The 13350-nt window shown below is 48.0% G+C and overlaps 1 protein-coding gene across 3 annotated transcripts in view; it reads right to left on the bottom strand.

Moving 5' to 3' along the window:
* LOC140185675 (catenin alpha-3-like) overlaps nucleotides 1-13350 on the bottom strand; it is a 1719142-nt gene that overhangs the window by 123497 nt on the left and 1582295 nt on the right. For all 3 annotated transcript variants that reach the window (XM_072239175.1, XM_072239176.1, XM_072239177.1), the window contains one exon: nucleotides 3753-3845. In XM_072239175.1, coding sequence (XP_072095276.1) covers nucleotides 3753-3845 — 93 coding nt within the window. The remainder of the gene's footprint in view (nucleotides 1-3752; nucleotides 3846-13350) is intronic.

Here is a 13350-nt window from a genome sequence, read left to right as displayed (position 1 = left end):
CGCTCATCCCCTGGTCCACCTCCTTGCTCTGCCTAAAAACGCCAGAGTCTTGCTGTAGTGACCCGGGTTCTATCCCCAGTCCAGCATCGCTCACTCCTTGGCTCCCCTCGGCCTAATCCTCGCTCCCCGGCCTTCCTTTCAACTATTAATAAACACACTTCTGTTAATGCTACCTACGTGTTGGTGTCCTGCACTTGGGTTTGCTCCCAATGCCCTTGTAACAAACGCATTCCAGGTTCCAACCACTCTCTGTGTAAAAAAAAAACTTGCCCCTCATATCTTCTTTGAACTTACCCTCTCTCAACTTAAATACATGCCCTCTGGTATGAGACATTTCAACCCTGGGAAAAAGGTAGTTTTTTTGACTCTATCTATCCCTCTCATAATCTTATTTCCAATCTCCCCTCAGCCTCTGCCACTCCAGAGAAAACAATCCAAGTTTGTGCAACCTCTTGTGTTAGAGCACACGCCCTTTAATCCAGGCAGCATCTTGGAAAAACTCCTCTGCACCCTCTCCAAAGCCTCAATATCCTTCCTAAAACAGGGCGATCACAACTGAAGGCAATTCTCCAGATGCACCCTAATCAGAGTTTTATATAGCTGCAACGTAACTTCTTGACCTTTTGAACTTAATGCCTCAACTCATAAAGGCAAGCATACCATATGCCTTCTTAACCACCCTATTGACCTGCATAACCACTTTAAGGGAGCCCAAGATCCCTTGGCTAATTGATGCACTATTAAAGATGTTGCCCTTAACACTGCACCGTCTCATTATATTTGACTTACCAAGGTGTGAAACACTTCACATTTGGCCAGGTTAAACTTTATCCCAACCCAAGTTCACAACTAATCTACAACTTTCTGTATTCTTTGCCAGTTTTCTTGCTATCCACAGCACCATCAATCTTCATATGATCTGCAAATGTTCTAACCCATCCATCTACATCTTCATCCAGGTCATTTACATACATCACAAACAACAGAGGTCCCAGTACAGATCCCTGCAGAAAACCACTAATTACAGACCTTCAGCTAGAATGTCCCTTTAACCACGACCATTACCCATTTACCCATTGCCTTCTATGGGTAAGCCAACTCTCAATTCAAATGGCCAGCTCACCATGGATCCCATGCATCTTAATCTTCTGGATGAGCCTCCCATGAGGGACCTTGTCAAATGCCTTACCAAAATCCATGTAGACAACATCCAAAGCCCTACCTTTATCAATCACCCTCATCACCTCGCCAAAATATTCAATCAAGTTAGTAAGGCACAATTTGTCCTACACAAAGCCATGCTAAGCTCTTCCTAATTAGGCCAAGATTTTCCCAATGCTCATAAGAATTCTCTCCAGTAACTCCTCCACCACTGTATTGAGAGTCACTGGTCTACAGTTTCCAGGATTACCCCTGGATCCCTTCTTGAATAATGGAACAACATTAGTTACCTTCAGTCATCCAGGACCTGGCCCGGGGCTAGAGAGGACATGAAGATATTGATCAAGGCCTCATCAATCTCATCTCTTGCCTTTTTCAATAATCTGGGTATATCCCATCAGGCCCTGGGGACTCATCCACCTTAATAGTCTCTAAGGGACCTAACTTTACATCCCCCTTTACCTCCAAATGCCCAGGTATATCAATATGCTTGGCACTGATCTCCCTATTGTCCACATCCTTTTCCTTAGTAAATACTGATGTACTCATTGAGGACATCGCCCACATCCTCTTCATTCAAGCAAACCAGTCTGCTGAAACTCCACTTCAGGAATCATATAACCAGAACTGCACAGGGAGTCCCAGAAGTGATTTGAAAAACACAGTGGTCAGGGCTACTGTAAGCACAGGCTGGCTATGGCGACTAAACCAAGCAGATACGTAATGATCACACTTCTTACTTCAGTCTGTTTACATTTTCTCTGCACTCATAGATGTGAAATCGCTATCTGGCTTGTCAGTCCTTCACGTATATGGTTAATGTTACCAAGTGCATCACCATCCAGTTCAGTTAGTGTCTGAAGAGGTGAGGTGCCCACCACTGTTAGTATCTACATGAGGCGCTGCTTCAAAAGGCAACATCCGTCATCAACAATCCCCACCATCTGGGCCATGCTGTGTTCTCACAGGCAGGAAGTACAGAAGCTCGAGGTGCCACTCCAGCAGGTTCAAGAACAGCTACTTCCCTCCAACCACTCTGCTTTGGAACCAACCAGCAAAACCCCAATCACTGCAGCTTAGCAACACAGTTATCATTTTGATCACTTTGCACCAAAATACATCTTTGTTTGTTCTAATTGTGTTTTTTCCTGTATAATTTGTATAATTAATGTTTGTTTTATCTCTAATTTGTGAATGCTGCTTGCATGATGCTATGGGCCAGTGATGTTGCTGCAAGTTAGTTTTTCATTGTCCTTGTGCACACATTGACTTGTGCAAATGACTGAAAACTCAGCTGTAGCTTTGACAAGTGTCCGAAGGGCAAGGTCTAACAGCTAGCCCGTGACTTAAGGGACAGATGGCGTGTGGAGAAGGTGCAGGGGATCCAGCAACTTGCCAGCAACAATGACACATGCAAATTCTTCACCTCTGTCAAGGCCACTTACAGCCCAAAATAGCCAAGCCTCAACCCCATTACAAGCTGAGGAGGGAGGTGAACATATCAAGGACAGAACAGCAACAATCCCACTGGAAGGAACACTTCATCATCTTTAGAGTTTTGAATATTCTCAGTTCCTTTAGACTTCTTTACAAAATGGAAACGAGTACCTTGTTAACCGTCAGGGTGGATATTAACCTCTACAGCATTTTGGATTGGGCAGTTCTCATTCAGAAAAAAAAGCTATTGATCCATTTTTGTCCTGGGAGGTGGATGTAGCTTAACCACCTGCTTGCTTCCAGCCATAGTGAGATGGGGTTGGGGCCATTGCTGGCTAAGTTAAGGAGATCACTGTCTTTCCTATGGACCCTGGCAGAGCAAAGTTATCTGGACATCCTATTGCTGTTGGCCTCCTTGAGAGAGTGTTAGAGACTCCAGCAGTGGGTCCAGCTGACACAATAGGATCGATCTGTATAATAATTTACAAATTTGATGGCCAACTGCACTACCTGCATTACTTCTGGCTCTCTGCATTTGCCTGCATTAAACATCACAACACAGTGGTATTGAGGGAGATCAGGGTACTCATTTAACCTGCTTGTTTTCAGGAACCCTGGTTTCTACTGGGTTAAATCTAATCCTGGTAGTATATTTCCTCCTGTTATTCTACTTGCTAATACAATTCCCAAATACTTAAATACCATATGATCCCAATGTGCTATGATTTTCAAACCCAAATTTCTAACATTAAGCAAAGATTACATAAGGACTTGCCTGTTCAGATTGTACAGAATCAATAGCTTTGAACTGGACAACTTAGTTCTGTTAGCTGTTTCACAGATGCTGCCCGACGAGCTGGGTGTCCCCACCTCGTCTCTCTTCTTGTCACATTCGCAGCATCGAGTTTTGAATAAGAGTAGGCCCTTGCCTGCCTGAAGCAGACAGCTTGCTTACCACCCAGAAGTCATAAGTTAAAGTAAAGGCAGGCGACCACGGAACTAAATTCTTTACTTCCAATAATCGTTTGGCTTGGCCTTAACGGGCCTGAGGGAAGGTGGGGGGGGGGGGCGGGGTTAACAATTCAGATGGATTAATCATAGTCCTTCATGCTAAAACACACACGTTACATCTTTCTTGTTACCAAGTATCATACCCTGTCAGATTTTCCCTCGGACTGAACACTGGTGTGACTTGGTGCATCATGATCATCCTCAATGTTAGAGATATCTTCAAGCTCTTCAGGTGTCTGAAAATAAAGCAACAGGAATTTCTTTAAGACACACTGATAAACAATGACATATCAGTAGGCTCACAGCCAATATATTACAATAATTGCAGTTTTGCACCTTCACAGAACTTATTAATTTAACCCACGATATGAAGCTTACAAAAGCAAATGATGTGATTAATTGTAAATAACTTTAGAAAGCTGGGATCCACTGTAATCATCACAATGTATTTAAGAAGTTGTGTGAGGTACTTTGAACTGATAAGAAATGACATTCAATACATAACTTCCCGAGAAAGACTAAGAAATTAACTGTTGGATTGTAATATTTATTGTAAATCGGTTTGTGTATCCAGATTATTTACTGTTTTGACAGTTGTTCAGTGTAATACAATGCTGGTGATGTGGGTGGGAGGGCACATTTCCAAGAGTTGAGTCAATTGCTAGCAACCATTTCCTTTCACAGGGACATATTCATCTCTGGAACAATTTCCTCTGCCATTTAGTAAATAAGGAATGGCTCCTAAATTCCTTTCAAAGGCAATATGTCTGGCCCCCAAGGTGAAAGAGCATCTAACTGGCACAGTTGGCACAGCTGGCAGAGTTGGTGGAGCTGTTATCTCACAACCTCTGCAATACAGGTTCAATCCTGACCTTTGGTCATGGCTATTTGAAGTCATTTTTCCTTGAGTGCTCCAGTTTCCTCCCACATCCTGGAGAACTGTGGGTTAATAGTCTCTGTAAATTGCTCCTAGTGTGTGAAACATGGGAAAGTCTGATGGGAATGGGGGAGGGGAAGGGAAGAAAATAGGCTTAATGTAATCGTGTGCTTGACGAAGAGCATAAACTCAGTGGGCCAAATAACTTGTTTCTATTTAGTTAGATAGAGACACACTGTGGACCATGCTGTCCAACCAACTAAGCCACGCTGCCCAGCAGCCCACTGATTTAACCCTAGTTCAATCACAGGGCAATTTACAATGACCAATTAGCCCACTAACCGGTACATCTTTGCACTATGGGAGCACACAGAAGGAAACCCAAGCACGCCTGGGGAGACGGGCAAACCATGTTACAGAGGACTCCAGAACTGAACCCTGATCTCTGGTGCCCCGAGATGTAATAGCGTCGTGCTAACCACTACACTACCGTGGTCCATGTCGAAGTCTCTATAGACTAGCCAGTTAGTTTGGCTTTTGATGGGAAGTATCTATGTTTTCCCAGAGCCTGATTCCTTGAGGTGTTGGAGAAGAATCCTTTCCCCTTTTTTGTCTCTCCTCAACAGGCTATACGGCCTGAATAATGTACGAGGTTATATCACCTACTTGGATAACACAACTCCATTTGCAATTCATGGCTTCAATATATGATGGTTTTGAATGCATCTTTAACTCAGATGCAGATTCAGAATCATTTGTATGTCAAATCATACAGTGAAATGCATTGCTTGCATTAACAGCAAACACATCTGAGGTTCTATTGTGTTAATTAACACAATGCAACCATTTCTTTTTCAGCTGCTGGAGAATACAGATAATGAATTACCACATAGGGCAGTGATGGGAAAGGGGCGGTAGACCTTGAAGTGGGATTGAATTGACTTTATTACTTACATCCTTCACAAACCTGAGGAGTAAAAATCTTTACATTATGTCTCCATTTAAATGTGCAACATGCAATTCATAATAATTTGTAATAAATAGTATGTACAACAGGACAGTCACTATAACATATAAATACAATTGTATCAGCGCGAATTAATCACGCTGGGAATGTATCAGAGGAACTTGCCCAGGTTTCCAATCAACAGCACACGTCGGAGGCATCCTCATCGTACAAAAGACTATTCCACCAGAAAGTGTCAAGTGGATGTAAGGTATGAGAATGCTTCATGAATGCATACAAGTTTGTGAGTTTGGCAGTGCCACCTCCCATCCTTTAAAGGTGTGAATACAAATTTGCTTTTGCAAAATCACTGCCCACTTCGCCAGTAAAATGCTTTCTTGACTCTCATACAGCAATGAGTACATGCAATATCTAGCAGAGGCAGCCTGCAAAGATCCTGAGACAGGGGCTGAAAGTTTGGATGACCCTGATCCTCACTATCGACACTTCTGTTTCATTCAAACGAGCAGAAATGCCTGCACTGCTCTCACAGAAGAGGACAGAATCATCCTAGCTCTCTTAAAGCTTGGAATTGCTATCCACCCCTTCAATAATCATCGTCCTAAACTCCAGAGTACTGACACATACATCCTCCACCCTCCTTACTATTTAACAACGGGACAAAACTTTGAAACAAGGATGTCACAGTCACGTGGCAGTTAGTGTGAAGTTATTACAGTACCAGCGATCTGGGTTCAGCCTCAATGAAGTGTGTTCACCCACATCTATCTCCTTAGAGCAGCATAATGTGATATAATATGATCTCAAAGAACAAAGAACAAAGAATAGTACAGCACAGTACAGGCCCTTCGGCCCACAATGTTATGCCGACCCTTAAACCCTACCTCCCATATACCCCCCACCTTAAATTCCTCCATATACCTGTCTAGTAGTCTCTTAAATTTCACTAGAGTACCTGCCTCCACCACTGACTCAGGCAGTGTATTCCATGCACCAACCACTCTCTGAATAAAAAAACTTTCCTCTAATATCCCCTTTGAACTTCCCACCCCTTACCTTAAAGCCATGTCCTTTTGTATTGAGCAGTGGTGCCCTGGGGAAGAGGCGCTGGCTGTCCACTCTACCTATTCCTCTTAATATCTTGTATACCTTTATCATGTCTCCTCTCATCCTCCTTCTCTCCAAAGAGTAAAGCCCTAGCTCCCTTACTCTCTGATCATAATGCATACTTTCTAAACCAGGCAGCATCCTGGTAAATCTCCTCTGTACCCTTTCCAATGCTTCCACATCCTTCCTATAGTGAGGTGACCAGACCTGGACACAGTACTGCAAGTCTGGCCTAACCAGAGTCTTATAGAGCTGCATCATTACCTCGTGACTCTTAAACTCTATCCCTCAACTTATGAAAGCTAACACCTCATAAGCTTTCTTAACTACTCTATCCACCTGTGAGGCAACTTTCAGGGATCTGTGGACATGTACCCCGAGGTCCCTCTGCTCCTCCACACTACCAAGTATCCTCCCATTTACTTTGTACTCTGCCTTGGAGTTCGTCCTTCCAAATGGCAAGAGTTTCTGCCCCAGAAGGCTGTGGAGGCCAAGTCTCTGGATGCTTTCAAAAAAGAGATGGATAGAGCTCTTAAAGATAGTGGAATCAAAGGTTATGGGGATAAGGCAGGAACTGGATACTGATAGTGGATGATCAGCCATGATCACAGTGAATGGCGGTGCTGGCTCAAAGGGCCGAATGGCCTACTCCTGCACCTATTGTCTATTGTCAAAGTGTACCACCTCACACTTCTCCGGGTTGAACTCCATCTGCCACTTCTCAGCCCACTTCTGCATCCTATCAATGTTTCTCTGCAATCTTTGACAATCCTCTACACTATCCACAACACCACCAACCTTTGTGTTGTTTGCAAACTTGCCAACCCATGTAGGAATCTCATTCCTATTCCTTGGGCCCGTGAAGACCGTGTTCACCCTATGGTCATATAGCACTTGGGAAATTCCTCTGTGTTTGAACTCTATCTGGTTGGAGTATACTGGAAACTAGGTCTCTAAACACAGGCTTCCCCTGTGAAAAAAAGATCCTGATATTTCCTAGTAGAGGCATCGCAAGATAAAACCATCACAGTCAAGCTGCAGGCCTTGCTATCCAAAACACTCTTCCTCTTATGTTCTCGGCTGATTAGCAGCTCACGCCTTATCATTTTCAGCTTTATCCTTAGCCATTTCAAACCTGCCCCCCATAACAATACATGAATGTGCAGCAGCTGAGAAACCTTACAGCTATGTACATTTTCCCAAGACGATTACGGCTCCCTCATTGCTAAACTCCACTCAGTTACCACACAATAGTAGCAGGCAGATTGATTTGATCAGTTGTGGAGGGGGTAATTGTGTTACATTGATTAGGTGGTGAGAAAGAGGCATGGCGTGGTAAAGGTTTGTTGGAGATTAACTGAATTTTCTCGACCTGTGCCTGAATGCCACTTTATCTCAATATTTTTGCTCTCTTCTTCCACTATTCTTTTATGTAACTACTCATTGTAATTTGTGATATCTATTATGTGTTGCAATTTACTGCTGCAGCAGAACAGCAAATTTCACAACACGCGTCAGAGATAATAAACCTGATTCTGATTGTCATTCAGTGACAAGAAAAGGGTACCATTCTTTGGCTCAATGTCTCAGCAAAGCTCAATGCTTTGCAGCAATAATTTCCTTTAACTCGCGCTCCACATCTTGGCCCACTATGCTCCACCTTTTCTTGGCTTTGTTATTGTTTCTCTCCACCCACTGGACATATTGACGACCGCATTGTACTGACACTCCTTCAGGGGCAAATCTAGTTCGGCTGTATGTGCTACATGTGCGAAATCATCAAGGTTGTGCACTGTAGTTTGCTTCCATGAATCGGGTCAAACATAGAACACAGAAAACTACAACACAGTGCAGGCCTTCCAGCTCACAATGTTGTGCTGAACTTTAAAATATCTAATTTAATCAAAATCAATCTAATGCTTCCCTTCTACATTGCCCTCCACTTTTGGTTTTATTTCTCGTTTCCTTTCCTGAAATAACATTTGAATTCCCTCCATACATACTTGAATATATTCAGTAACTGAGGCTCCACAGACCTCTTGTGAAGGCTCACTGAAATCTGGCTGAAGAGATTACCTTCTCACTCCCTTCAACCCCAGTTCAACAACTCCCCTCAACCCCAATTCAACACTCCCCTCAGCCCCAGTTCAACACTCCCCTCAACCCCAGTTCAACACTCCCCTCAACTCCAGTTCAACAACTCCCCTCAACCCCAATTCAACACTCCCCTCAGCCCCAGTTCAACACTCCCCTCAACCCCAGTACAACACCCCTCAGCCCCAATTCAACACTCCCCTCAACCTCAGATCAACACTCCCCTCAATTCCAATACAACACTCCCCTCAACCCCAGTTCAACACTCACCTCAACCCCAGTTCAACACTCCCCTCAGCCCCATTTCAACACTCCCCTCAACCCCAGTTCAACAACTCCCCTCAACCCCAATTCAACACTCACCTCAACCCCAGTTCAACACTCCCCTCAGCCCCAGTTCAACATTCCCCTCAACCCCAGTTCAACACTCCCCTCAACTCCAGTTCAACAACTCCCCTCAACCCCAATTCAACACTCCCCTCAGCCCCAGTTCAACACTCCCCTCAACCCCAGTACAACACCCCTCAGCCCCAATTCAACACTCCTCTCAGCCCCAATTCAACACTCCCCTCAACCCCAATTCAACACTCCTCTCAGCCCCAATACAACACTCCCCTCAGCCCCAATTCAACACTCCCCTCAGCCCCAGTTCAACACTCCCCTCAACCCCAGTTCACTCCCCTCAACCCCAGTTCAACACTCCCCTCAACTCCAGTTCAACAACTCCCCTCAACCCCAATTCAACACTCCCCTCAGCCCCAGTTCAACACTCCCCTCAACCCCAGTACAACACCCCTCAGCCCCAATTCAACACTCCCCTCAACCTCAGATCAACACTCCCCTCAATTCCAATACAACACTCCCCTCAACCCCAGTTCAACACTCACCTCAACCCCAGTTCAACACTCCCCTCAGCCCCATTTCAACACTCCCCTCAACCCCAGTTCAACAACTCCCCTCAACCCCAATTCAACACTCCCCTCAACCCCAGTTCAACACTCACCTCAACCCCAGTTCAACACTCCCCTCAGCCCCAGTTCAACATTCCCCTCAACCCCAGTTCAACACTCCCCTCAACTCCAGTTCAACAACTCCCCTCAACCCCAATTCAACATTCCCCTCAACCCCAGTTCAACACTCCTCTCAGCCCCAGTTCAACATTCCCCTCAACCCCAGTTCAACACTCCTCTCAGCCCCAATTCAACACTCCCCTCAACCCCAATTCAACACTCCTCTCAGCCCCAATACAACACTCCCCTCAGCCCCAATTCAACACTCCCCTCAGCCCCAGTTCAACACTCCCCTCAACCCCAGTTCAACATTCCCCTCAACCCCAATTCACTCCCCTCAACCCCAGTTCAACACTCCCCTCAACTCCAGTTCAACAACTCCCCTCAACCCCAATTCAACACTCCCCTCAGCCCCAGTTCAACACTCCCCTCAACCCCAGTTCAACACTTCCCTCAACACCAGTTCAACATTCCCCTGAACCCCAATTCAACACTCCCCTCAACCCCAGTTCAACAGTCCCCTCAAGCCCAGTTCAACACTCCCCTCAACCCCAATACAACACCCCCAGCCCCAATTCAACACCCCCTCAGCCCCAATTCAACACTCCCCTCAGCCCCAGTTCAACACTCCCATTAATCCCAGTACAACACCCCCCTCAACCCCAACACAACACTACCCTCAACCCCAATACAACACCCCCCTCAACCCCAATACAACACTCCCCTCAACCCCAGTTCAACACTCCCCTCAAGCCCCAATTCAACACTCCCCTCAACCCCAGTTCAACACTCCCCTCAAGCCCCAATTCAACACTCCCCTCAACCCCAGTTCAACGCTCCCCTCGGCCCCAGTTCAACACTCCCTTCAACCCCAGTACAACACCCCTCAGCCCCAATTCAACACTCCCCTCAGCCCCAATTCAACACTCCCCTCAACCCCAATACGACACTCCCCTCAACCCCAGTTCAACACTCTCCTCAACCCCAGTTCAACACTCCCCTCAACCCCAGTTCAACATTCCCCTCAACCCCAATTCAACACTCCCCTCAACCCCAGTTCAACACTCCCTTCAACCCCAGTACAACACCCCTCAGCCCCAATTCAACACTCCCCTCAACCCCAATACAACACTCCCCTCAGCCCCAATTCAACACTCCCCTCAACCCCAGTTCAACACTCCCCTCAACCCCAATACAACACTCCCCTCAACCCCAATACAACACTCCCCTCAACCCCAATTCAACACTCCCCTCAACTCCAGTTCAACACTCCCGTCGGCCCCAGTTCAACACTCCCCTCAACCCCAGTACAACACTCCCCTCAGCCCCAATTCAACACTCCCCTCAACCCCAATACGACACTCCCCTCAACCCCATTTCAACACTCCCCTCAACCCCAGTTCAACACTCCCCTCAACCCCAATACAACACTCCCCTCAGCCCCAATTCAACACTCCCCTCAACCCCAATACGACACTCCCCTCAACCCCATTTCAACACTCCCCTCAACCCCAGTTCAACACTCCCCTCAACCCCAATACAACACTCCCCTCAACCCCAATACAACACTCCCCTCAGCCCCAATTCAACACTCCCCTCAACCCCAATACGACACTCCCCTCAACCCCATTTCAACACTCCCCTCAACCCCAGTTCAACACTCCCCTCAACCCCAATTCAACACTCCCCTCAACTCCAGTTCAACACTCCCGTCGGCCCCAGTTCAACACTCCCCTCAACCCCAGTTCAACAACTCCCCTCAACCCCAATTCAACACTCCCCTCAACCCCAATACAACACTCCCCTCAGCCCCAATTCAACACTCCCCTCAACCCCAATACGACACTCCCCTCAACCCCATTTCAACACTCCCCTCAACCCCAGTTCAACACTCCCCTCAACCCCAATACAACACTCCCCTCAGCCCCAATTCAACACTCCCCTCAACCCCAATACGACACTCCCCTCAACCCCATTTCAACACTCCCCTCAACCCCAGTTCAACACTCCCCTCAACCCCAATACAACACTCCCCTCAGCCCCAATTCAACACTCCCCTCAACCCCAATTCAACACTCCCCTCAACTCCAGTTCAACACTCCCCTCAACCCCAATTCAACACTCCCCTCAACTCCAGTTCAACACTCCCGTCGGCCCCAGTTCAACACTCCCCTCAACCCCAGTTCAACACCCCTCAGCCCCAATTCAACACTCCCCTCAATCCCAGTACAACACTCCCCTCAACCCCAGCTCAACACACCCCTCAGCCCCAATTCAACACTCCCCTCAGCCCCTCTGGGAGGGGGGGGGAACCAGCCACAGGAGAGGTCTGAATTCATCGGAAAATGCCCATCGCTGGGAAACACAAACCGTCACGCATCTCTAGCATCCCCCACTGAGCATATAGGGCTTTGGTCTCTGGATCCTGAGCGGAAACCTCTGTCCATTCCGGCTGCTGTCCCACCCTCAGCCATTCCCTCCCCTGGGCCAACGTGGGATTGCTCACCTGCTCGTGGTTCGTGGCGGGTAAGGTCCAGTTCGCCGCCACCGTCGCTTGCCCCTGGTTCTGCTGTGTTGTGTGGGACCGCGCGGGCCGCTGTGAAACTGCCGGTGGTTGGTGCTGCTCTCATGGGGCCTGCTTTCTGGGGCTGCCCCATCAGAGAGCCACTGCTTCGGCACCGAGGTAGAGTGTTGCTCATCCACACAGTCCCCCCCGCCCCACCCCAGCGGGACAGCAGGTCCAGGCCGATGAGGCAGGAATCCCGGATATCGACCAGCCGCACCTTGTGCTCCACGTGGCCCGTGATGGGCTTGGCACAGTCTCACAGCTCCTCCTCATCAGTTTCCTCCTCTGCACTGGTGACACAAGTCTGGGCTTGCTGTGTGTGGGGCGATGCTGGAACACCTTGGCGGGGGGGGCTAAAATTGCTTCTGCTCTCTCCACCGCTTCCAGGTATGATGGCGGCGTCAGGCGAACATGCTGCCGAAGGTGCTCTGACATCAGCGCCCTTACAAAGGCATGGAGGGCAAGCTCTTCCTGGGTCGCAGGAGGGAACTCAGGGTAGCCATGCCAAGCCCAGTGGCAGAGATCTGCTGCAGGTGCCCCCAGGCTTTCTCCCACATGGCGCTGCCCGCTGCCCATTGCTCCCTCCAATGGCCTGTGCTCAAAATGCCCCTCCAGCGCCACTACAAGGGCCCTGAAGTCACGCTGCTCCGCTGGCGTTAGGTCGGGGAGGGCCTGTAGGGCATCCCCCTCCAGCTCCCAGGCAAGGTGTGCCGCCGCCTCAGTGGGATTCCGCCCGCTGTGCCATGCAGCAAGTTTGACTTGTGCCAGGTAAGGCTCCAGGCGGTTGGCACCGTTGTATCTGGAAAGCGTCGGGGTGGACCTTGTGGCAGATTGCTGAGGCCCGTTTGTCTTCCTCTTGTTCCATTGGTGCTGCCTGTCCTGCCACAGCGGTGATACCTTGGGTTCTCCAATGCTAGCCACGAGGGAAGTGGGTGATGTGCTGCACTGTGCCTCCTGGGTTGGGGATCCTGGGTGGGCTCGCCTTGTAAGGGTTCCCTGAGAAGGCACGGTGTTTGGTTCGCAGGGTCTCCCTCCGGGTTTTTGGGAGCCTGGCCCAGGGCTGTGGAGCAGGCATACTTCTCAATCCCTCGACTTACTCCCCAGGTGTTAACGCATTCCA

This window comes from Mobula birostris, chromosome 21, assembly GCF_030028105.1.
Source record: "Mobula birostris isolate sMobBir1 chromosome 21, sMobBir1.hap1, whole genome shotgun sequence".
Taxonomy (NCBI): domain Eukaryota; kingdom Metazoa; phylum Chordata; class Chondrichthyes; order Myliobatiformes; family Myliobatidae; genus Mobula; species Mobula birostris.
The sequence above is the reverse complement of the archived record's forward strand: the minus strand, read 5'-3'. Positions and strand labels throughout refer to the sequence as shown.